At 39.3% G+C, this 22,698-nt stretch overlaps 1 protein-coding gene across 1 annotated transcript; it reads right to left on the bottom strand.

The window, feature by feature from the left end:
- Positions 1-6,316: 6,316 nt before the first annotated feature.
- Positions 6,317-22,066, bottom strand: FAM81A (family with sequence similarity 81 member A). The gene is made up of 9 exons (XM_009911247.2): positions 21,873-22,066; positions 18,070-18,137; positions 16,548-16,821; positions 15,692-15,810; positions 11,005-11,134; positions 9,705-9,811; positions 8,475-8,610; positions 7,915-8,110; positions 6,317-7,517 (listed from the first exon to the last, which is right to left on the bottom strand). Exons 2-9 carry the CDS (start codon positions 18,114-18,116, stop codon positions 7,378-7,380), a joined length of 1,149 nt encoding a protein of 382 aa, XP_009909549.1. The 5' UTR covers positions 18,117-18,137; positions 21,873-22,066; the 3' UTR covers positions 6,317-7,377.
- Positions 22,067-22,698: the final 632 nt, after the last annotated feature.

The following is a 22,698-nucleotide window of genomic DNA, read 5'->3' as shown; positions in this document are numbered from 1 at the left end:
GTCTGTGAGAGAGGACTGTAACTTGTCAGCGTGATCCTGAGAATTCATTGAACAGCAGTTTGGCAGTCACATGTTTTTTCTCACTGTTGACCTGGTTTGAAGTTGAGTCATTCCAGTAAATCATTCTGTTTCTCTAATGGCCTCTGAGCTGCTTTAGGTTTTCTGCTGATTTTTTATTCCTGTGTAGCAGTTTGCCTGATTTGTGCATTAGATAGCTAGATTCAGCCCCAAATTCCAGTGTCCGGTTTTTTGGGAGGAAGTGGTGGAATTCCTTTGAGGAGGAAACAGACTTGTTCTGTGATTGTGGAAGTGCCCAGGTGATACAGAGGAGGGTGCTGATATGGTTCCCACCTGAGGAAGACAGTGGGTTTTAGGATTTGGGGCAGGAACAGGAGAGATAGAGGTGCTATATTGAGAACATGGGCTTTATTAGAATGGTAACATGATATCCTTTCTCTCCTGACCTATACTTCCCTCCCCCCTCCCCCCTTTTTTTTTAAGTTTTGTTATCTAACTGGTGCCTACTTGGCCAATATGGCTTGCCTTTAGTGGAAGGTTTAACTGAATTTTGGATGAAATTTTAATATGATGTTGGCTTTCTTAAGAGTGAGTAATTATAGAATTACTGGGTTTGTGGGGTTTTTCCATTTGATAATGAAGTGTGGGAATTCATACATAATATTGTTGGTGGTGCTAGCACCCATTCAGGTTAATTAAGAAATGTACTTCTGCAATTCATTATCCAGTGAGAATTACTGAGATATTTTCAATGCATCCAATCTCTCCAACAGGGGCTGCATAGGCCATAAAGAAAACAAGAATATCATTGTTGAACTGATGAGGCTGAGACACAAATCAGACTGGAGGAAGATGACAGACAGGTATGTTTTCAATTTTTCTCTTTGAATATATTGCTGGAGCCATATGATTTTAGAGACCTCCTTTAGGAAAATTCCTTAAAATTCAAACAAGATAGGATTGAAGTGAAGTATGTTACAATAATCAGCAGAGCTTGGTGTCTGAATCTCCAGTTTCTGAGGCCTGCAAGACTTAGCTGTGTCTTTCTAATGTTACCTTGAGCTGTGTAATTTAACTGAAAATCCATTGCTTTAATGCTCAGGAACTAATGAAAGGAACCCAGATTCATACTAACCTGCAAGGTCCCCAGTTTCTGATATCTCACTACTGTTCTCTGTCTCATGGTGTCAATATTGTTTGGATTTTCCTCTCACTCTGGATAATGGAGATACATTTCTACAAACAATTGGTGTTAATATCACACTATTATTTTTTTCTGTCTCAATCCATGACAACTGGGAATCCAAAAGGTTAAATAATGTTTGAGATTTTGCTATTAATATGGCAAGGTACAAAGAGACCATACTAGAGACCATCAATCCCTTCTGTAAAACACTATATATGCAAATTGGTAAGCAAGCAGTTTACTATATGCTCTGAACTGCCATATTCATTTTAGGGAGACTAATCTCACAAAGGAAAGCATATGTGAAATTGGGTCACAGCATTTCACATATTCAAACTTGTGTAAGATAAGAAGTGATCAATCCCCATAAAATCTTTTTAAGGTAAATAAGGTTTATTATTTATAGTAGTAACAAAGTGCATAGAATGATAGAATCATAAAATCATTCAGGTTGGAAAAGACCCCTGGGGTAATCAAGGCCAGCCATTAACCCTACTCTACAAAGTTCAACCCTAAACCAAATTCCCAAGCATCACATTTAAATGACTTTTAACCACATCCGGGGTTGGTGACTCAACCACCTCCCTGGGCAGTCTACTCCCATGTCTGACTACTCTTTCTGTGAAAATATTTTTCCTAATGTCCAGTCTAAACCTACCCTGTTGCAGTTTGAGGATGTTCTCTCTTGCTCTATGGCTAATTACCTGTGAGAAGAGACCAGTACCACCCTCTCTACAACATCCTTTCAGGTAGTTGAAGAGAAAAATGAGGTCTCCCCTTAACCTTCTCTTTAGATTAAACAGCCCCATCTTCTTCAGTCACTCTTCAGAAGATTTATTCTCCAGACCCTTCAACAGTTTCGTTGCCCTTGTCTGCACTTGCTCCAGCACCTCGACATCTCTCCTGTGTTGAGGCGCCCAAAACTGAACACAATACTTGAGGTGTGGCCTTGCCAGAGCTGAGTACAAGGGGACAATCACCTCCCTACTCCTGCTGGCCACAGCACTTCCAATACAAGCCAGGATGCCATTGGCTTTCTTGGTCACCTAGACACACTGCTTGCTCATACTCAGTTGCTTGTTTATTAGAACCCTCAGGTCCCTTTCTGCCAGACAGCTTTCCAGCCACAGTGCCTCAAGCCTATAGTGTTGCTTGGGGTTGTTGTGACCCAAGTGCAGGGTCTGGCATTTGACCTTGTTGAAGTTCACCCCATTAATGTTGGCCCATCAATCCAATCTATTCAAGTCCCCCTGCAGAGTCTCCCTACCCTCATGCAGATCAACACTCCCACCTAACTTGGGGTCATCTGAGAACTTACTGATGATATACATTGTGCCCTTATCAAGATCATTGATAAAGATGTTAAACATGAGTGGTCCCAACACTGAACCCTGAGGAACACCACTTGTGGCTGACCACCAGTTAGCATTTATCTTTTCAAAGCAGTACCATAAAATGTATCTAAACTTCTATTGTTTTCAGTTATTATGGAGTGTCCCTCTCTGGAGGTATTCAAAACCTGCCTGGATGCGTTCCTGTGTGATCTGGTATAGGTGATGCTGCTCTGGCAGGGGAGGTGGACTAGATATCTTTCGAGGTCCCTTCCAGCTCCTGACATTCTGTGATTCTGTAAAGCTCTACGTTGAGTTGTTCTATCTTCCTAGAATTTAATGGCTTATGATATACTTGAAAGGTGCTGAAATTACAATTCTCAAAGCCAGTAAAGAAGAAAAGAGTGTGGCACAATGTGGAAATGCAATCTTATATATGTAGAGATGTATATATAGTCTAACAGGTGATTATTGAACCCATTAAGATAGCCTTAATGGAGATAGTAAGATCAAAAAGGCCACCTAGCAAAGTGAATGTGTACCTGGCAGTCCTCATATTCTTACCATTTCCTGATGATGAGACAGCAAAGTCAGTGAAATCTGCTTTCATTTATAGTCTGCATCAACTTCAGTCACCTATAATGGCAGCAATGGCATTTGAAAATGACCCTTAGGAGAAAGTGAAGTCAGATTTAATGAGAATATTTGGAGTATGTGCAGTGGTGCATAATGCATGTTATTTTCATCCCTGTCACTCTAAACAAAGGAAATCTCCTCTCTCCTCTCTCACCAGCAGTTTCTACTCATCCTCTCACACCGTTCAGGCTTTTTGTATTATGACAGTTAATACTTCATTTTTCTTCTTAAAGTAGATCCTGATTTAGTATACATCACTGATACTCTGCTGAGTTCAAATAATTTTCTTACTGATCTTTGCCAGCAAAAGTTATGTCTCTCCCAGATATTTTGTAATGTTTGAGACTATTTACTGTATTATTTATCAAGATAATCCTCGCATGGATTGAGAACAGCTTTTTGTGCTGGGCCCAGAGCTTCATCTGGTGGTAACTGTACAGAATATCCTGTGGTCTTTCAGCCAAAGGCAGTGCTGGAAGAGGAACCTCTTCTGTATGTAGCAGCTCCTCGATCAGTGTGAAATGTTGGTTGCTCTTTGAGCTTTGCTTGATTTAAGATTTTGAGCTTTAGAAGAGCTGTCCCTGATTATCTTCGCAGATTTTTTTTTGTGCTTTAGGCTGATCAAAGAAAGTTCTCCTGACAGAAAAGGCAGCAGAGATCTTTAGTCCTCATTGAGTATTCCTCATGCATTGACTAAAGGCCCATCACAATCACCTTCAGAGAATTTTGCTTAACTAAACATCTGCCTCTACTGAGATTTTGCAGAGTCATGTCTTTAGAATTTTTTTTTCTTTTTGTCAAAATGCATGATGTTATTTCCAGACCTGCTTCAGTGGTAGTGCAGCATTTATGGATCACAGATACACTGAGCATCTTCCTTTACCTGCCAAGAGTAACAGTGGCACCCGGTGGCCAGCTCCATAGAGGACTTGCACCAAATTTCCATTACTGATTTCTTTCAAATTCACCTCTGAATTTCTTACACTGAGGGCTTCATCAGTTCATCATTTATCTCTCACTAGACTTTTCCATTATTGGAATATAATATTCTTAGGAGCACTCTGATTCCAAGATACAGATAACACGCTCTGACCCTGCTGGCTAAGTACTTGAGAAGTAGAACAGAGCAGGAAACCGACACTGAGAAAAGAAGGAAAGTTCACATTTCAGTTTAAACTGATGTTTGGTTTGCCAGAATCTCTGCAAGTCAGTTTTCAGAATAAGTTTCCCCTTGGCAAAATTAAGGTTTCATAGACCATAGTCTCTGTAATAGTGTCCTCCTGGCTTCACAGTTTCCAGGAAGAGGATTTTGACATGCAACTTTAAGAACACCAAAAGATACAGAGACTGTAATTCTCCCTTGAATATCTCAGCTGTTACTCAGCAGATAGGAGCAGTCCCTGACAAACTGTGCAGATATGATATTGTTGATCTATTTTGTGCAAAAAAACTTGGAAAAGAAACCCCAAACCCCTAAAAGGAAAGTAACCAAAGGGAAACATTTTTCCAGTTGTTCAAGCAGAGTAAAATGCAGCAGGCAAGTAGGAGGCATGAACTGTGACAAGCCAATTAACCTGTGGAGTCTGTGCTTTGTATCAAATATATTACAGTTTGTAGCTTCCAGCTCTTCCTAAAATCTTCATACCAGTCTTGTGCTTCATCAGCCAGTAGCTACTCTTCCTTGGCTTTGCCCATGCAGCTACCATTCCGTCACTCTGGTCTTCTGACTTGCTCTTTTCCTCTGCTACTTCTCCAGGTTTTTCACCATTTCTTCATTATTACTTTTGTCCCTTATCTTTCCTCAGTTTTTACACAGAGCCCTCTTGGTCTTTTATGTGGCTTCCTTTCACAACTGACTAGTTCAAGCACTCAGTGAGAAGGATGAACAAGGCAGGTTACACTTGGCTGGGTCTGTATGTGTATCTAGGCTTGGCTCACCAATTTTGCCCCTCTCTTCCCATCATACAACTCCCTGTAACCTGTGCTTCCCTCCACATAGCACCTTACATAGTTTGAAGGCACTGTTTAACAGCTGGCTTCATTTCAATATGGTTTCATTTAGGATTTTAGTTTTTCACTGTAGCTGAAATTTGGGAAAAAATAGCTTCAAAACGGCAAAAGTGAATTTGGATAGGGTTTTATGTGGTGCCTTATATCTGGATGAACCACACAAGACATTTTGCAAGAGAAACATTTTATTAAAGTCCATATAAATTGTTTCTCAGATTCCTTGTATGCTCTTCATATCACACCAGATTTACTCAATTACAGATTTCCAATTACAGAAGAAAGAAAAAATGGTTGGGTTTTTGTTCTGTCTCTTTTTTTTTGCTTCCTTCTTTGTTCTTCTCACTTTTTAAAACTTTTTTTAATTAAACACCAGTGATAGCTTTTCCACTGCACATGGCTAAATATTTTAGAATAGATAAAAATACAAACATGAACAAAGAATGAATTTTAAAGACAACTGTTAAGAAATATCTGCAGGCATTTCATTGTCTCCCCTTAGTGAGCTGGGCTTTCCCCATAGCTGCCATTGTAAAGATATTTCACAGTACATGGACAATACAAACCAGGAATAACAGAGGCAGTTTTGTTACCAGAGAGCATTGGAAGTCAGAGCTGCAAAAACTTCATGTATCTCTGATTACATTTTTTTGTTGTTGTTGTTCAACTTCATTACTTTCAACTATGTAGGCAATTAATATAAACTTAGGTGCTAGTCCTGTACAGTTATATGCATTTTCTTGATTGTTAAACACAACACTCTCCTTCTCAAGTTAAGTTTTTGAGTAATTTCCTTGGTTGGTTGGTTAGTTGGTTTAATTATGGTGACTTTGTGAACCAAACCTTTCATGAAAGTGATGAGAAATTGGCCACTGATTTTACAAATGGGAATATGGTTTCACAATATTAGCCAAAAGAAAGGACTATTAGAGGCAGTGCAGACACATCCTATTAACTTATGTTTACAGTAGTGCCTGTATAAATGAATAGTGGTCTTGTATATGAATAACTGTTAACAGTATAAATTAATAGAATACTAGATGAAGTACTTTATTCTTCATGACTGCTTAATCCTGCATGACTTAAAGCATGTGGAGCAATATCAAGCTATGAGTGAAGATACAAAATCAACATATATATATATATTTTCCAGTCTAGATTAATATGTAGTATGGAAATAAGCACTATTAAAATTTGGAAATCCTGTGAATGCAATTAGCAGTTTGAATCTACTAAATTATTAAAGTCTACTTAAATTGGAAGAGTTAATTGTTCAATAAAAATTTAAACTGCGTTTTATTTTACATTACATTCTCCAGACTATATTAGATTGTCTTTGTCTTTTGTCTTCAAACCTTTCAAAGTTTTTACTAATATAATGAAACAAGTCACAGGAACACATGCCCAGTTATAAAATGCTTTATATACATCTTTTACCTTGTCTCATCTTGGCTTGGTTATTAATTTTAAAAGGTCACAATACTTAAGACCACATGAGTTTAGGTTTTTACATTGTTCATGGATCATCTTCGTCTACAGCTACATTATATAACACTACTTAGTCTTCACACACAGAGAGGCACACACAGAGTAGATATTTGCAGAACTAAACAAAGACTTTTCTGATGGTGTCTAGGTTTTGAAAATCGATCATTTTACTGCCAATTCTGTCTCCCCAGTAAGTCAACAGTAGAGAAAGTCACTGTAAAAGTGTCCATGACTTCAATTAAGTATTTCACATCAAGGTGGAGAACCTTGTCAAACTGATAGTAAGCAAATTATATTAACTTGTTTGGTATTTTTGGTTTGGTTTTAAGTTTGTTTGGGGTTTTCAAGGGGGGGAAAAAAGGTGGGGTGTGGGGGAGTGCCTGATCAAGCCTGCAAAACTGGGGAGCACTGGAATGCTTTTAGCAAATTAGGTGCCAGCTTCACCAATATATTACTCCAGTTTTACGCGATGCTTAATCTCCTGAGACCTACTAGAGTAGTGCAGTGGCAAGTCAGGACCTTGGCTCTAAGAGCTTGTTGTCAGTCAATCTATGAAGAGCTTGCATTTACCACTTGCAGTGAACATACAGACCTGTGCAACAGCAGGATGTCATTTGGCACGTGCATTTAGCTTGAATTACAGACTGGAACAAGATTATAGGCTGCCTGTTTAGCCAAACAAACATTAATCTCTCAGACAAAATCTTGCACTCATGGTACAGCCTCTCCCCATGCTGAAACCTCCTGCTTCATTTGGTGGATCTGCTTCTGTAGTTCATCTTTGTCCAGCTTCATTTTCGCTTCTAGAACTTGTCGCAGAGACCCAATGCTCTCATAGATAGCTGCAAATCCTAATTGCAGGTGAGAATTAAATTAGTTCATAATCAAAAGCAAGCGTAATCACATAATTACTATCAGAATGTGGTTCCTGCCATAGCATGTTGCTTTACAGTAGGAAGACAGCAAAAGTTCTGAAGAAACATAGGACTGTAATTGCATGTTGATCACAGCCAAGCTATGCCTATGTACGTTCTGGGTAGAGTGCCTCTCAGTTAAAGAGATGTCACCTCTTGTTGCACTGAACTTTGCACAGTGAAAAATCCTTTTTAATGCCATAGGTGCAGCCACTTAATCTGACTCAAAAGTCTTTAAACTACCTTGATACAAGCAAAGACATTTTGCATATTATTATAGGTCAGTCACTGTTATCACAATTCAGAATAAAGAACTGAATAGCTGTGGTCCTACCAGCATTAACTTCAGCTTTCATTTCTTTTATATCTTCATTTATCTCGTTTTGTAGTTTGCCAATATGAATATTTATTTTTTCTTCAGTCTGTTTTGCTTCATGTGCTTCCATAGTTATCTTCTGCATTTCTTCGATTTTGTCAATTTTCTCTGCCATTTGGTTGAATTTCATCTCTATAGCTCTTTCATTCATTTCCTGGACCCAGAAAAAGAACTTTAATGAATTACTCTGTCTATGAAATTACAGTGGCCTTTCCAAATATGCAATAGATAGTAATTAATCATCCTTTATGTGGAATTCAAAGGTGTAAAGAATTACAATTTTTTTACTACACAGTTTAACTGACTTGATTACTTTAGGCAAAAACACTGATTTAATTAGAAGTGATCAGATTTATTTGAAGACTCTAAGGCTCTGGAGATGTTATACTTGACATCAGTGAAAAGAAATTAGTATTGAGGTCTGACACTCACTCTAGTGTCTCAAATCATCTTAGTTATTAATAATGCTTCCAAATACTTTCTGAAAATTATTATTAGAACATTTTGACAAAACTTACAGTGTTTTCTTTAAAAGTCAATGAGAGTTGGTCAATTTTTTGCACAAGCTCTTTTTCAGTCCTTTCATGTTCTTGTTCCAACCAGCTACGTGCAGACAAAATCTGACTGTTGAGTTCCTCAATAGCATTTTTTAATCTAAGAGCATAACAGAAATTAGCAGATACAAAAGAGCAGAACTTTTGATCATTGAGTGGTAGCTTCTTTATGAACATGGTGATAAACAAATGTTAGTTTAATACATTCTTGACACCATACTAAGTTGAATTCTTGAACTCTAAGGCTACTGAACTGGCTAAGGTCACACTGCTCTAGAAAAGGTGAAAGAGTGCAATGAAACAATTATACAAAACACATCACAATGTATATGGAAATACTTTGCATCATTGAAAATAGAATATAGTCACCCTTTCAGATGTTCATAGGTCTTAAATATGAACACAGATTTCGTAAGCCTTTATTTTAGTAGCAATTCTGGTTCATATATCCCCACTTAATGTTGCCTGTAACCACCTCAAGTTTACACCAACTGGTTGTGTCAGTCAAACTGTTTCTTCAGACAGTCTTTTTTCCAGTGAACATTTGAAATCTAGACCTGTTCTTTCTTCTGGTTTGCAAATAGTTTTACTGATGTAACTGATGGAGTCATATGAAGATGGCAATAAGCAGTAAGAAATAAGAATATGAATGGCTCAAGGCAGGACTGAGTGAAATGCCTAAAGGGGAGTTCGTATCTGAATTCACTATATCCCTAAATAATGTCTAGTAGTAGTACAGTAGCTTAGCATTAATACTTTAAGTATTTAAGTTGTATGCCCATGCTTTAAATTGGCTTGAAATAATAAGACATTGTGAATGCTGTTCCTCACTTCCTGGTTGTTTGAATTGAATTTTATGCGCTACTCTCAACAGCCACCTCCATCATTTGTTTCTTTGTACAGCTCTTGCAAAAAGGTACCAGGCCACTCTTACAAAAATCCTTAGTTGTGGTCTTTATACAAGTTCTGCTAGAACACTTAACAAGGGACTTACTGGGCTTTAAAAAATTGCTTAACCATATTAGGGGTGCAAGCAAGTCTCACTTGATAGGCCATTGTGTAGTATCTGTTAAACACACATATTTAAACATGTTCCTGCTTTTGTAGACCTGAAGATGATAACAGTCAAACTTGGAAAATTAAGGCCCTGTCTTCTAAGGCATGTGGAAGCATCAAGGCTTCCCAGGCACTCACTTCATATCCAGAAGATGGAGCTGTTGGTTGCTCTCTTTATAGGCAATCTTCAGCTTTGCTTCTTGTTGCATTATTGATTGCTCTAATCTGCTCAGAAGGTGGGAAATCTGAAACAAAATTCAGAATTTACTATTTTTTCAACAGCATTTAATCAGCCTCATCTGGGACATTTGCATAACAATAGAGTAGATCTTAAGAGCTATTTTTGCCAACACTTCAAAAATTACTGAATTTACCAGTTTTATTTTATAGTGACAAATAGACTATCTCACAAGATGAGACAATATCAGCTGTTATTTTTAGGCCACAAATAATTTGAACAGTCTTGCCTGGAAAGCAATTGCCTGGTTCCCCACTTGAGACAGCCAAGTTTACACAATCTATAGATTCCATGTTGCCACATGAGCAGAATAAACAAATGGCAAAGCACACCACCAGTACTGAGTGATGCTCCACATCCCTTCATGTATCATGGCTATTGCAGTGATAAAAGAGATGAATTTAACCAGATGTAGTTCATTACTAACAGAGGCTATTTCTTACCAAAGTTATCATCCCAGTTTTGTAAAACCTACTGTTTTACAAAGATTCATGCCAATAAGCTCCTAGCATGCTGGAATGCTAATATACTATACCGTCTTCTATAAAAGGGGAAGTGGATTTTAACCATTTACCTACTGCAAAATGAAGATGTAAAGTATTTTTGTTGCCTGAGAGAATGAAAAAGCCTGGAGATGGAGACAGGAAGAATCCTTGTCATTAATGTCATAAGGGTCTGCCTGTATGTAGTGCTCGCTTCCATTCTCATAGCCAATAGAAAAGAAACCTGACAGACAGATTAATGGATTCACAAACCCCAAAACCAGTTTTGTTTTGCAGACCTTCAGAAATTATGTTCAAGTACATATAAAATTATCCTTGGAAGGCCAAAGCACACAGGAAGAGACACTGATTCTTTCATTACTGTGGTAGTTTTGTAGAGCATCCATCTTGAGTTCACATTATAACCTCAAAAAGCCCTTCAGGCCAGTAATCCCTGACTTTTGATCATTCTTGGAATCCATTCAGATGCCCCTTCTGCCCAGCATGCTAAAGGCAGCAAATTAAGGACCTTTCAGTCAGTTAGACTGATATAATAATTCAGCTAGGTACTAATAATCTAATAAGGACTGTGAGCAGCTAAACCTCTCCATTTGTAAATCTGTCATTTCCCAGGATAATAATTAGCAGTAATCCAATCTGTGTGAATTAGACTGTAACTCTTACCCATACGTGAATTGCATTGGTCCAAATAACATACCTGTATTTCTGCCTCTTTGATTTTAGATTCTAAGATCAACTTGGAGGTGTGTTGGTCTTTACTTAGGCTCTGAAGTCTTTCATATGTAATTTTGTGCTCTGCAGAGAGTCTGGCTAACCCAGCATCACACCTGTTGGAATAAATAAATACATACCAAAAGCAACAGCTGAGCACTATATAAGATCCAGGATTTTAAAATTATCCATTTTAGAATGAGCATTTCTGTGAAATTGCTCTCTGTCTAGCAAAGTCTTATGAGACTGTAAGAATGATGATGTCTCACAGTATTCAGCAGACTGCTCCCAAATGGGACTGAAAGTCAAATAGTCTGATGCACATTCCTGTCTCCTTGGCACTGACATAATACATGTAGACAGTGGTGTTGTCAGTCAGGAAAATCACATCAGAAATGCAGAGATGCAGAATTTCAATACCTTTTTGGTTTTGTCATACTCAGACATCTGTTAAGGCGTTGTATGATTTCACCTACATGATTAGAAGCCTAAAATTGAGGACCATTTTTACACTATTGTATCTGTATCCCTCTGAGATTTACATTTTTATTTGTATTTATGAAATAGCAGTATACTATTACTATGTATTGTAAACAACGTGGGGGCAAATTTTACAGTTATTGGTCCTTTTTAGGTAAAGCCATTATTGAAAGCAATGATAATTTTGTCTCACAAAAGACTATGAATGCAGTCCTAGAACATAATATTTATTGTTTCCTCTCTTTCTTCACATTGGATCGTTTCTTGATGCTGTAACGTTTTCAGGATAAATGTGCTACAGAATATGTGCATTTTCTACCACATTTCGAAACCACTTTGGTCAGGTGGATTTCATCTACAGTAATACAATAAAGATATAAACTGAGCAGTAAAAATATAAGTACTGTAATTTCAGGTGTAAAACTTCTGTGAAGCATGTCATGTATTTTTTGCTAAGGGGAATATATAATTGGCAATGTTACCAAATCTGATCTATGAAACTGATGGAGGACAGCAGTTACAACCTGAGGGGAAAAAGAGGAAGTAAAATGGAACAAGCTAAGGCATGTGAAGTCATTATCTAAACCAATGATACATTTTAACCTGCTTTTAGTCACATTTCAGTTGGAAGGCTTTCATTTCAACATGGATTTTTGTCACCTCAGTTACAGCAACTACCGTTATCATTAAACATAAGAGGAAAGTAACAACTGAAATGACAAATGGAACATCTGCTTGGTATTATGGTAGTGTTTAAATAAGGAAATAATCAGCAATTCAAAACAACACATTGACATTATAAAACTCATGGAAATTGGTATATAACTTAGCAGCTGAGCATTGTGAGACCGATTAGTAATACCTGTAGGAAGACCAGTTTACATAGCAGTGAACCACATTTGTAGATCTTAGAATCAGGTGGTCTCTTTAGAAAGACAGGAGAAGCCAAATCTCTCCATGTTGTTAAAATCAGAGAGAATCAGAGGAATGAAATCATCTTTCATCCAGTCACCAAAAGCCTATGGGCTCAAAAAAACAGTTAGTTTTGCTTCTCTGAGGCACAACAGAAAATATAAAAAGCAACAGCTTTGAAACTGCTGTAGCTGAATGCTGGATTTAAGTTCCTCTCTATATAAATGAAGCCAATGGACTATGCATATGAAGACAAAAGCTGACCAAACCTCAGAAGTTGTTTTCATCTTAAAAACACCATGAAGGACATGAGAAATAGATTAAGATTTCTAGTAAGAATACTAGCTGTAGAACAAGTATGAAAAGCAAGCTGATATATTCAGGGGATCCACTGGGCAAGAACAGCAGATTTTGAACAGCCTGGATCAGGGAGCCCCTGTCAGTCTCACTGTGTGCGTCTCCTACGCAGCCAGTAGCCAGAATGCAGCAGATTCATTGTATGTATGAAGAAATGCCATGCATCCCAGATGCATCAGACTCATTTTCTGTGCCATGTAGGAAAAATCTGCCTACATATAATGAGTCCAGGGTGTCTGAAATGAATCAGATCTATAATATATATATAAAAGTCTATATATGCAAAGTAGGCCCAATTTGAATATGCACAGTTGTCATTTCTCTGGGTGTTTCAGCTATCAGGAAGCTTCTAGAGACAGCTACTACTATGCCTCTGACCAAGCTGCTGGTCAGACACTTTGTGGACAAATGATCACTGTCAGCAAGTTACTCTGTAAATAAATGATAAGGCACTACTCATGAGTTTTATGATCTAATATCTCTAGAAATAGAATTGGTAAATAAATCTGGGTTATATAAAATTGCCAACATCAAGGATGGGGCGCTGGAGTAATGGATCTAACAGCATCTATTTAATTTTCTGCTGAATGTGCTACTGAATTTAGTGGAGGTAATATGTTTCTTAAGTTAGTAATAATGCTGATTCTTAGGAAAATGTACAGCATCATTCATGGTGTAATTGATCCTTTACAAATTCATCAATAAATTACACTTAAGAAATGGCCCAGAGAGATGCGTTGAAATGTATATTCAGCCTTCTGCTGGAGGTGTTGGTAGACTCTGTGATGCAAGTGAGGTCAATGGGAAGGTTTGTCTGGATCGCATTCCTCCAGAGCTGTGGGTAGCATGGTTTTGGAGCTGTGCTTCAGAACTGCATGTGCATGTAGAGATCCCTCTTCTCATCATTAAAAACAGCAACTTGGGAAATAATGAGACAGTTGTTCAATAACATATTGACATGTTATAGAGTAGTTAGTGTTAGGAAGTGCTCTAATACTGAAGTTCAATGTGACATTTAGTATGCATGTAATTACTGAAACTGAAATTTGGCCAAAATCCTGATACTGAAATTATTACAGGACCAAAAGGACAGACATAGGCACAGCAATATATTAACTGATCTGCACTGATTGTTCATTTGCACACTTTTAGCCTAGAGCAAATACGATGTACTTGGAGTTAAATTAGCCTACTGTGACTACAGCCTGAGCCCATACATAGTACCTTGACTGTGGCTGAGAGCTGATGCACAGGAAGTGTGTAATCCACAGTAACTTGATCACGTTTGCAAGATTTCACTTTTTGGACTCATCTGAAAGCTAGGATGTAAAACTTGGACTAGATGTAAAAGTAAAATTACATTAAGTGAGGTCAGCTTATTTTATATAAGGAATGCTGCCTAGGGTAATCAGAAAGTGTTTATCCCAGGGAAGGTTTCTGGTAAGTATCTCTATAGTGCCAGCAGCATAACGAATGGTCACTTTGACCATGATCTCCAGATATTACTCTAATCATTATTTACAGAAACATTAATTTTCAAAGTAGAATGTGCCTGTAAATAAAGGAAAGCTTATTTTCTTCCTCATTCAGGGAAAAAATTTACGTAGAGAAGATAATGCTGACTAGAAGCTAACAATTAAATGACAATAAACTGATTCTTTTAGAGTAATGAGTGCAAATATCCAACATTCATTACACAGTCTGACATAAGGCAGGTTGGTATAATCTCATACAGCTATCACATAAATTGCAACCTAGGCAGGGTACGAGGGCGTTGGCCTAAGTAAATAAGGAAAAAATACTGGCACAGACTGTCATAGTCCACCACTGATCTCCATAACAAGACCTCAGGACAGGCAAGGGTGCCATTGAAGCTCATGCTGGCATCTGTTTATTCATTTGAGTTCTGTTATTGAAAGCAAAGACACTATATTTAGCTTTACAAGGTGTCAGTAGCTGTGTTGTTCCAAATAGGGACACCTCTTGGGATGTAGAATGATCTCAGAGTTGACTTTTTGCCCAATGATAGGGGTCAATGCGTGCTAGTTGAAGCATAGGAAGTTCACTGTGACAGTGGCAAAACAGGGGAACAGACTGCCCAGAGAGATTGTGGAGTCTCCCTCTCTGGAGACATTCAAAACCTGCCTGGATGCCTTCCTGTGTGACCTACTCTAGGTGGTCCTGATCTGATAGGGGGTTGGACTAGATGATCTTATGAGGTCCCTTCCAGCCCCTAATGTGGGGTGATTCTGTGAAGACAACAGGTCAAATTTAGGACAAGTGCCACTCCAACAAAGTTATTAGCTGAGGTACATTAGGTCAGATTAGCTGCTTTTACTGTAGCTGTCCCTGTCCTCTGTCTTCTGTGTTCAACTGTACAGACACTTAGGCAAACGTTGTACTGGAATTTGTAAATTTGTAATTGATGAAGTCTGTGTAGTGGTACAATTGCAATCTGAATTTCAAATAGCCTATAAAACCTCTCTACTTTACCTATATAGTTTTAAATATGACTGATAACTGAATGCACAGATTTTTACTTTTAAAATGTATGCAAAAAAGGTGCAACTATTCCAATCTTTGCAAGTGCAGATTGTTCTGTACTGCCCTTATAATTGTGCTAATCAATTTGTTTCAAAGATGCACCAGTCTAACCATAGTGCTTTTCAAAGCTGAATGCAATCCAAATTCCTAAGGAATTTGAGGTAATTTGTTAAAAACTAATTTCAGGAATTAAGGATGATGCTGTTAAGTTTAATATGTAACACTGCAATGCAAATTATTATTTTTCATTTTCTTGAAAACACTGAGCAAAATTAGCCTGGGAGTTTTGCCAAAGCTGAATTCAGCCCATTATCATTCATACTTCAAGATTTAAACAACATTGGAGAGTCCTCAAAATATACTTCCAGGTTGACTTTTACCTTGCAACTCTTCCTCGAAGATCTCCTAAACCAGAAAGCTGCCGCATTTCCAGACTCTTCAGGGTAGAATTTGTTCCATAGCTGAGATTGTCTCTGACACGTATTTGTTCCTGCAGCATCTACAAAGCATTCATATGCAAATATAAACTCAGTATGTCCCATTTTAATGTACAAGTAAAATGTCATTCATTATTTCTCAGTATCATCAGACACCATTTTATTACTACTTCATTAAGAGCTTTGTCTTGCATTGTACTAAACCAGATACCTTTTAGGTCCTTTATTATTTCTGAGTGTCCAATCTGCATATAAATGCCATAATATGTATAAAATATAACTTGACAATGGAATGGAGATATTAAGTTTTACTCTTTTGTTTTCACACACACACGCCCCTGTTGTTCATTGCAGCAGAGGTCAGACACGAAGTCATGTATCTGTCTATGATTAGGTCATAAAAATGAGTAGTTGGGTTTGGCTACTTGATGCTCTCAGCAAGTTGGAAGTGAAAGTTTATTGTCGAGCCATGGCATTTCCTAGTGCTTATGCAGCGCAGCCTTTGGACTGAAGCTGATCTTAGTGTCAAATTCTTTTTCTCAGGGTTTCCAGTGCAGCTTTTGAAAGCAAGCTCATTAGTACCACAAAGGTTTCTGTGTTTATATGGTAATATCCTGTACTATTTTCATAGCCACTGTAATTTGCAAACAGTGTTTCAAGTTATAAAACCAATTTATAAGCTTACAGGATCTTCAGACCTTGTCTGACCTTTATGTAGCCTATGGTAAATTTTCCTGTTAGATTAGAAAGGAATAAGAGGCTGAGATGGCATTAGTCCTGTGAAACATTCTTAACGTACCTCAATGTCCCGATTAAGCTGCCTCACTATTGCCGTTATGTTTCGGATATGTTCTTCCAAGAGCTGCCTAGCCAACCGGTCACCACCCCCTTTGTTCTGCATTCTGTGCAGAGTGGAAACAATGTCCTCCTTAATGCGAAAAGCGTGTTCCACAAGAGCCGCTGTTGTTTTCTCATGGCTTAGGATTCTGTCTTCTAGCTGATCTACCAGGCTTGCCGATGCCAACGGGACTGCTGTCAACGCCTGGCTATGCAGCGGTATGTTTCGAACCCGTCTAGTGAAGAGTAATAGCCAGATGTTGTTACATTCCCCCACCAAACTTTTCAATGTCTTTCCACTGGAGACACTGAGATACTATCTTAGTAGTGGTACTGGGGAGAAGCACCAAAACACTCACACAGAGAGGGCCTACTGTTACAAATAAGTGGGTGCTATGTTGGCCACTGTGTGTATCTTGTACAAAGGCATGTCAGGCTCTTTTTCCTACTCTTTATGAAAGCTTAGAAAGCATAGGATCTTAAAGACATCAGTGTTACAAAGGTAGTTACAACTCAGAATCATAATTTGATTAAGGATCCAAATTCAAAATCCTCTCAATGGGTTTCAAAAGCAATGTTATTTGTCTTTACAGTTTTCAGGCTTAATCAAAGCAGTAACTATAGAAGGTAGATATTGCAAAGTAAATTAAACCAGAACAAAATTAATAAGAAGTAGCTTGTGTCCATTCCTTTCTTCAGTCTCTAGCCTGTAATACCATAGAGAAGCTCGATCCCCCATGAGCAAGACAGGAGCATACACAGGTGTAGAAAGTAAGGAGAGACCAAAATTATGACAAGCTGCTTCTCATAGTCTAAGAAGTCAAATTTTCCCCCAAATAGCTTACATTTGGGTAGCCTGAATAATTGCCTAAATTTTTTAAGAGAAATCTGCACTGCATAGCTTCCATGGAAAGCAATGGAGCTCATGGGTGCTCAAAGTAAAAAAAATAAATAAATAAAAGGAGGCTGCTCATGAATGCAATCTTTCCCTGCTGCCATATTCTGTAAACAGAATTTTCAGAAGTATAATTGGAAGGTATAAGTTCAACCCCATTTTGAAAGGGGAGATGTTTTTCTTGGAACTCTGTTATTTACTGTATATTTTCCATGTTGTTTCCTGTTAATGAGCCAAATTAAGATTCTTTTCACCATGGTGATAGCAATAGAGGTGTATGAGAACTCCAACAAAGGTCTTTTGGGTCTGAGTTTCCTCATTTATTTCACACTATTAGAAGACTGGCTAACATATAGTATTCTTGGCTTTCTCAGGTTACAGTTTGAGCTATGCAATTCATTTGCAAATGGGCTAAGTAAAAGCTGAGTAAGGAATTATGATTTGGGCCATGGTTTGAATGAGTCTATGGTATTTCACTTTGCATGCTAATGCCAAAGCCCCAAGTTACAACATTACTATATATATGGAACTGAGAGACACATAATACTCTGCAATATGAAGATTTCATTTTTGACATTTGAAACTGTACCTTTCGGAAGGGGCAAGAGTTGGGAAGATTGGGCTTCGCTGGGCCATTTTCTGGTCAGTAATCTATTTCTGTTGAAAAAGTACACATTGAATTATTTAATAGTTTATATCCGGCACTGAAATGACTTAATGCTTCTGCTTTAAGTGAATCTTTTAAGTAAAGTTTAAGATTACACTGACAGCTCTGATCTTGGAGTTCAAATACTTCTTATGGAATAATTGCAAATAAAAAGTAAGATGTAAGACTGAAAACTGAAAAGGGCTAAATAGCTCTTTGTAGTGAAAATGATACTCTTGAAAAAGCAAAGTTGACAGCCTTGAAACTGAAATCTGCTGTTGACCCACAGAACTGGTTTGGCAGGACAGAGGCAAACAAAATTCTTGTCCCTGATGTATCTAGTGGTCTCAGACATCATCAATCAGTGAATAAAAAGATCTACAGGATTATCATAAAGTTTAAGAAAGTATTAGCTAGAGAATAAAAATATTTCATGGCAGCAGATTATTAAGGGTAAGGTGGGTATATTTTTAGGTAAAAGCATTGGCAGTTAGAAACCTAAATAAAATGTGTTAGACGTCAGCACAGTTTAGCAAAACTGAGTCTTTTATTGATTTGTCTTCAAATCTAAGTGACTAAACTTTGTTGTAACTAAATTCTTCTGTGGTAACTATAAATTCTGTTTAAAATTTTTAGACATAACTAGCCAGACTGTGGCAGTTGTTACAGCAGGGTAGGTCTCTTAAATAGCTTCAGAAAGACATTTTAGATATCTTGCTGTGAGACCACCACCTGACTCAATAGCTTTGTCTGCTGGCAGAAATTAATCAAAAAGACGGTAGCCTCAATCAAATCCAATGGTTCCATCCTATATAAAACAAAAAAGTATTTTTATATAAAGAGAATGAGTATGGCCTGAGTCTGAATTCCCTGGAAACCTAAAATTCTCTCTGAAAACTAAAGGCTGATGTATGAAAAGAAATTTGTAATTGCTGGTGATATCTGGTGCAGTATGCTGTACAAAGAGAAAGAGGAAAAATAAGGTTATTGAAACAAAATAGTCAAATATCAATTGAAAGAAGCTAAAGGACTGTCCTCTGAGATCTCAAAATGCAAAGCATGTTTGTGTTTTAGAAAAGTATGAAAGCACTGCCCAAAAGCAGAGAGCAAACACTGTCACAGTATGTGTCTTCTATTTATACCACAGTGCTTCAGAAACTACAAATTAGGAAAAAAAAAAAAAAAGTGGTTTTAAGAGAAGCTGGGTTGCTGAGCAGCAGTGACACCAGGCTGGAATTCAGAAGGTCTGATTTTATTTCCTTGCTCAGTCTCTAATCCTGATGACTTTGGACAAGTTATCTCCAGATCTAATGACTCAAACTCCATCTATCAAAGACCGAGATAATGATACCTACCTCCTTGCTTAAGTTTTTCCATGCATATAGGTAATAAAGTGTGGTATAAGAGCTAGGTATCATTACGATGACTTTGCATTCAAAGTCCTGCACAGACGTGGAATGTCCACTCCAGAAACCTGTTCATCACACTCATTTCCCTGTTGTAGTTTTTGGTTTGTTTTTTTAAATGATGCCAACACTCTGCAGGGGATCACTCCCAGCTGTCCCACCAACTTAGACAGTAACTGGGCACCTAGTTATTAGTAGAGCTGAGCTCATTTAGTTTTCCAAGCCATAACACATTTCAATGATCTTAATTCAGTGAAGGTATAAACACAGGAATAGCCCACTGATTTAAGAAGAGTTATGCATGTCACAGCAGAAAAGCACTGGGTGCTGTCTAGAAAAATGAAGAACATTAAAGTCTGTATCTCTGGGTCTGTACACCTCATGAAAACCAGCCAAACAAAACAACAAAAACCCTCGACTGAAGTGTTTTAATCTTACAGCCTTCAGTTCCATTTATTGTTGACTGAGAAATATGTTTGCAGCAGAGTAAGCGCAAGATTGCTTACAGTTTTCTCTTTTTCTCTCAGACTGCCATTAGATGTGCAGCTAAATGCAAATGTCTGAAGGAATTGTGCACATGAAAAAGTTACAGAGATGGATTTCTCATTTGTTATTGCTGACTTCAGCACATCACTCGATGCACAGTGAAGTATCATCAATTATCTGATTTCTTGATCTGGCCCAAGATCCAGAAAGGATGTGTTAAGATCTTGTTCAGCAGTTTTACAAAACTTTTCTGCAGTTTGGAGCTGACTGCAGTGAACAATAACAGATTGGTGTCAGAACTACTGACAAATTCCCTCTCTATGAGTGTGTGTAACACTGAATTAGACTAATAAACTTAAAAGAGAAAAAATAATATGTTGCCTAGATTCAGAGAAGTGTGATTTCACATAGCTCCAATTTTAATGGCAATAGAGTGGAATTAACTTAGATACCATTTGAGATCCTGGCTTCAGGGGCTTAACTGGTTTTTTAGAAATTTTGTTGCCTCCTGTTTGATACTGCTACAGCAATTTAAATCATGATATGTTAACCCAGTAGATTGTCGTTGGTTGATTTAATCTACTGAATATTCTAAGTATACTTGTCACACAGAGGAGAGAAAGGTTTTTCAGAGTTGCAAATGGTATACCTGATTGCCAAAAATAACAGTTCACTTGATATGTAAGGCAGCTTTTCCATACAAACATGGGGTACATCTTTATCATTTCTTGCAGTCACTGACGGCAGATACATAAAAGCTTGGAAAGAAAAATCAGACATAGGAAATGTTGAAGAAATGTTTGTAGCAACCCAAAGTTCATTCCTTGCTATTTGTGCTGTGGCATCCCTTCCCCACTTCAGCATCCTGCCTCGCGTGTTTATTTTCTGTAGGTTTTCCATTTCTCCTGTTTTGAAGAACAGTCACCTCTGTAGTGCTTAGCTCTCTGACTTCCATTATAACCTATGTCTAACAGCTGCTGTAGTACCTGTGCACCTTGCAGTGGTTTTCACATTCATTCTCATATGTCTGTGGGGTACGGAAGCATTATTCTCCCTGAAAATAACATTTCCCTTCTGTTTCTGGTGGGGAAGTGAAGCACGGGGAAAGCTATGTGACTTGCTAAAAGTCACACGGGAATCAAAGCATACTGAAATACCTGCCTAGGCAAACACTTTAATCACTCTTCTTAAAATAGAAACCGCTTTGGTTGCTGTGCAGGGAACATATGACAACACCAGCCCAGGAGCCGAAAGCTCCCACTGCTGCTCTTAGGCACTTCGGGGCAGCGTTCGGGAGTAAGTGAAAAAGTCCGTGTCGCAACTCAGCAAAAAGAGAGGTCAAAACCCGATCGTGCCAGTGAGCCACATGAAACAAACCCTTGCTAAACCGCCTCTGCGCTGCAGTGACACTCCGTGAATGCGTGTGCAGGGTAGGGTGCAGGGGGCGGCTCCCTGCCACGGGGAGGTGAAGCCGTGCCGGCCTGGTTCTGAGCCCGGGCCAAGGGTCCTCCTGAGGAGCAAGTCCGATGGCTTGATGTTTGGTTGTGCTGATGCAGCTGCGCAGCGTTTGGGTCCGAGCTAGGGTCCGAGCCTGTGCGGTGCCATGCTGGGGCATCGGCTCCGCCTGCGCCCTGCCTCGCCCGCGGCCTCGCCACGCAGGCAGGTTCGGGACCCCGAGAGACCGTAGCGCTACGCACTGGAGGGGTCATCGGTACACGCGGTTGTTGGTGGTGGAGACGATATACCACGTCTGACAGGACACCACATCGCGGACACCGCTCTACAGCCATGCAACACGAGGGGACGCAGCTGGGACGGGCGGTGCGGAGGGCGCAGGGCACTGCGCTCACTCACCAGTGCTGGCTCAGGGCAGGACCGGGCCGCCCGCCTTTCCCCTCATCCCGCCGGTCGGCCGAGCCCCGCTCCTCACCGCCACAGTGGCCACTGCTACAAAGCCCGTCTACGAAGCGTTGTGGCTGCCTCTATGCAGCCCGGGCGTCCGTCCGTCTGTCTGCCCACCTGCGGCGTGACGGCCCTCCGCCAGCCCGGCTGCGTGGAGCGGAGCGGGGCACTGCGGGAGCGGGAGCGGAGCGAAGCGAGGCGGCCGCCGCAGGCCGAGCTGCGAGAGCCGTTGCCAGGACGCCGTCACCATGGGAACGCGCTTGGCGGAGGGCAGCGCCGCGGCGGCGGCAGCCCTTTGCTGGGGGAGAGGGATATTCCATCCGCCCCGACAAACTCCTTTTAGCCATCGCTTCCTCAAGGATACCTCATAGCAGTGCCAACGCCTCGGAGTGGGTGGAGGAGACGGACCCCGCAGAGAACAGCTGAGTTCTCTGGGTGCGGGGGATGCGCGGAGCTCGGGGCCATGCCTGCGGCTGCCGTGCCAGCAAATGTCGGTCTCCAGGAAGAAAGTTTTGTGTTGGTGAATGGCAGTTACTCCAAATTTCTAAAGGTGCTAAAAACTGAAAGTATAGATTTTTCCAGAGCATAAAACAAATCCCGGCAGAATGCAGGACTAGTAAAATCAATGGTGAATAATAGTTTTATTTGCAAGATTTCTGAGTTATATTTTCAAACAAGATCTAACATGAAGCTTCAGTAAAACTTCATACGTCACAGAAAAGATGATCTGTCTGTTTGCACAGTAAAAGCATATGAGCTAAGAAAAAGCATTACTGGA

The sequence above is a fragment of the Dryobates pubescens genome, chromosome 17 (assembly GCF_014839835.1).
Source record: "Dryobates pubescens isolate bDryPub1 chromosome 17, bDryPub1.pri, whole genome shotgun sequence".
Lineage (NCBI taxonomy): Eukaryota > Metazoa > Chordata > Aves > Piciformes > Picidae > Dryobates > Dryobates pubescens.
This window is presented reverse-complemented; position numbering and strand designations above follow the sequence as displayed.

Bases quoted from the DNA above. Each gene is read 5' to 3' on its own strand.
- FAM81A (XM_009911247.2), bottom strand. From the start codon at position 18,116: ATGGCCCAGCGAAGCCCAATCTTCCCAACTCTTGCCCCTTCCGAAAG. The intron at 15,811-16,547 runs GTACGTTAAGAA...AATGCTTTGTAG, and splicing joins AGCTTAATCGGGACATTGAG to ATGCTGCAGGAACAAATACG. The intron at 11,135-15,691 runs GTAAAAGTCAAC...TTATTCCAACAG, and splicing joins CTTCGAGGAAGAGTTGCAAG to GTGTGATGCTGGGTTAGCCA.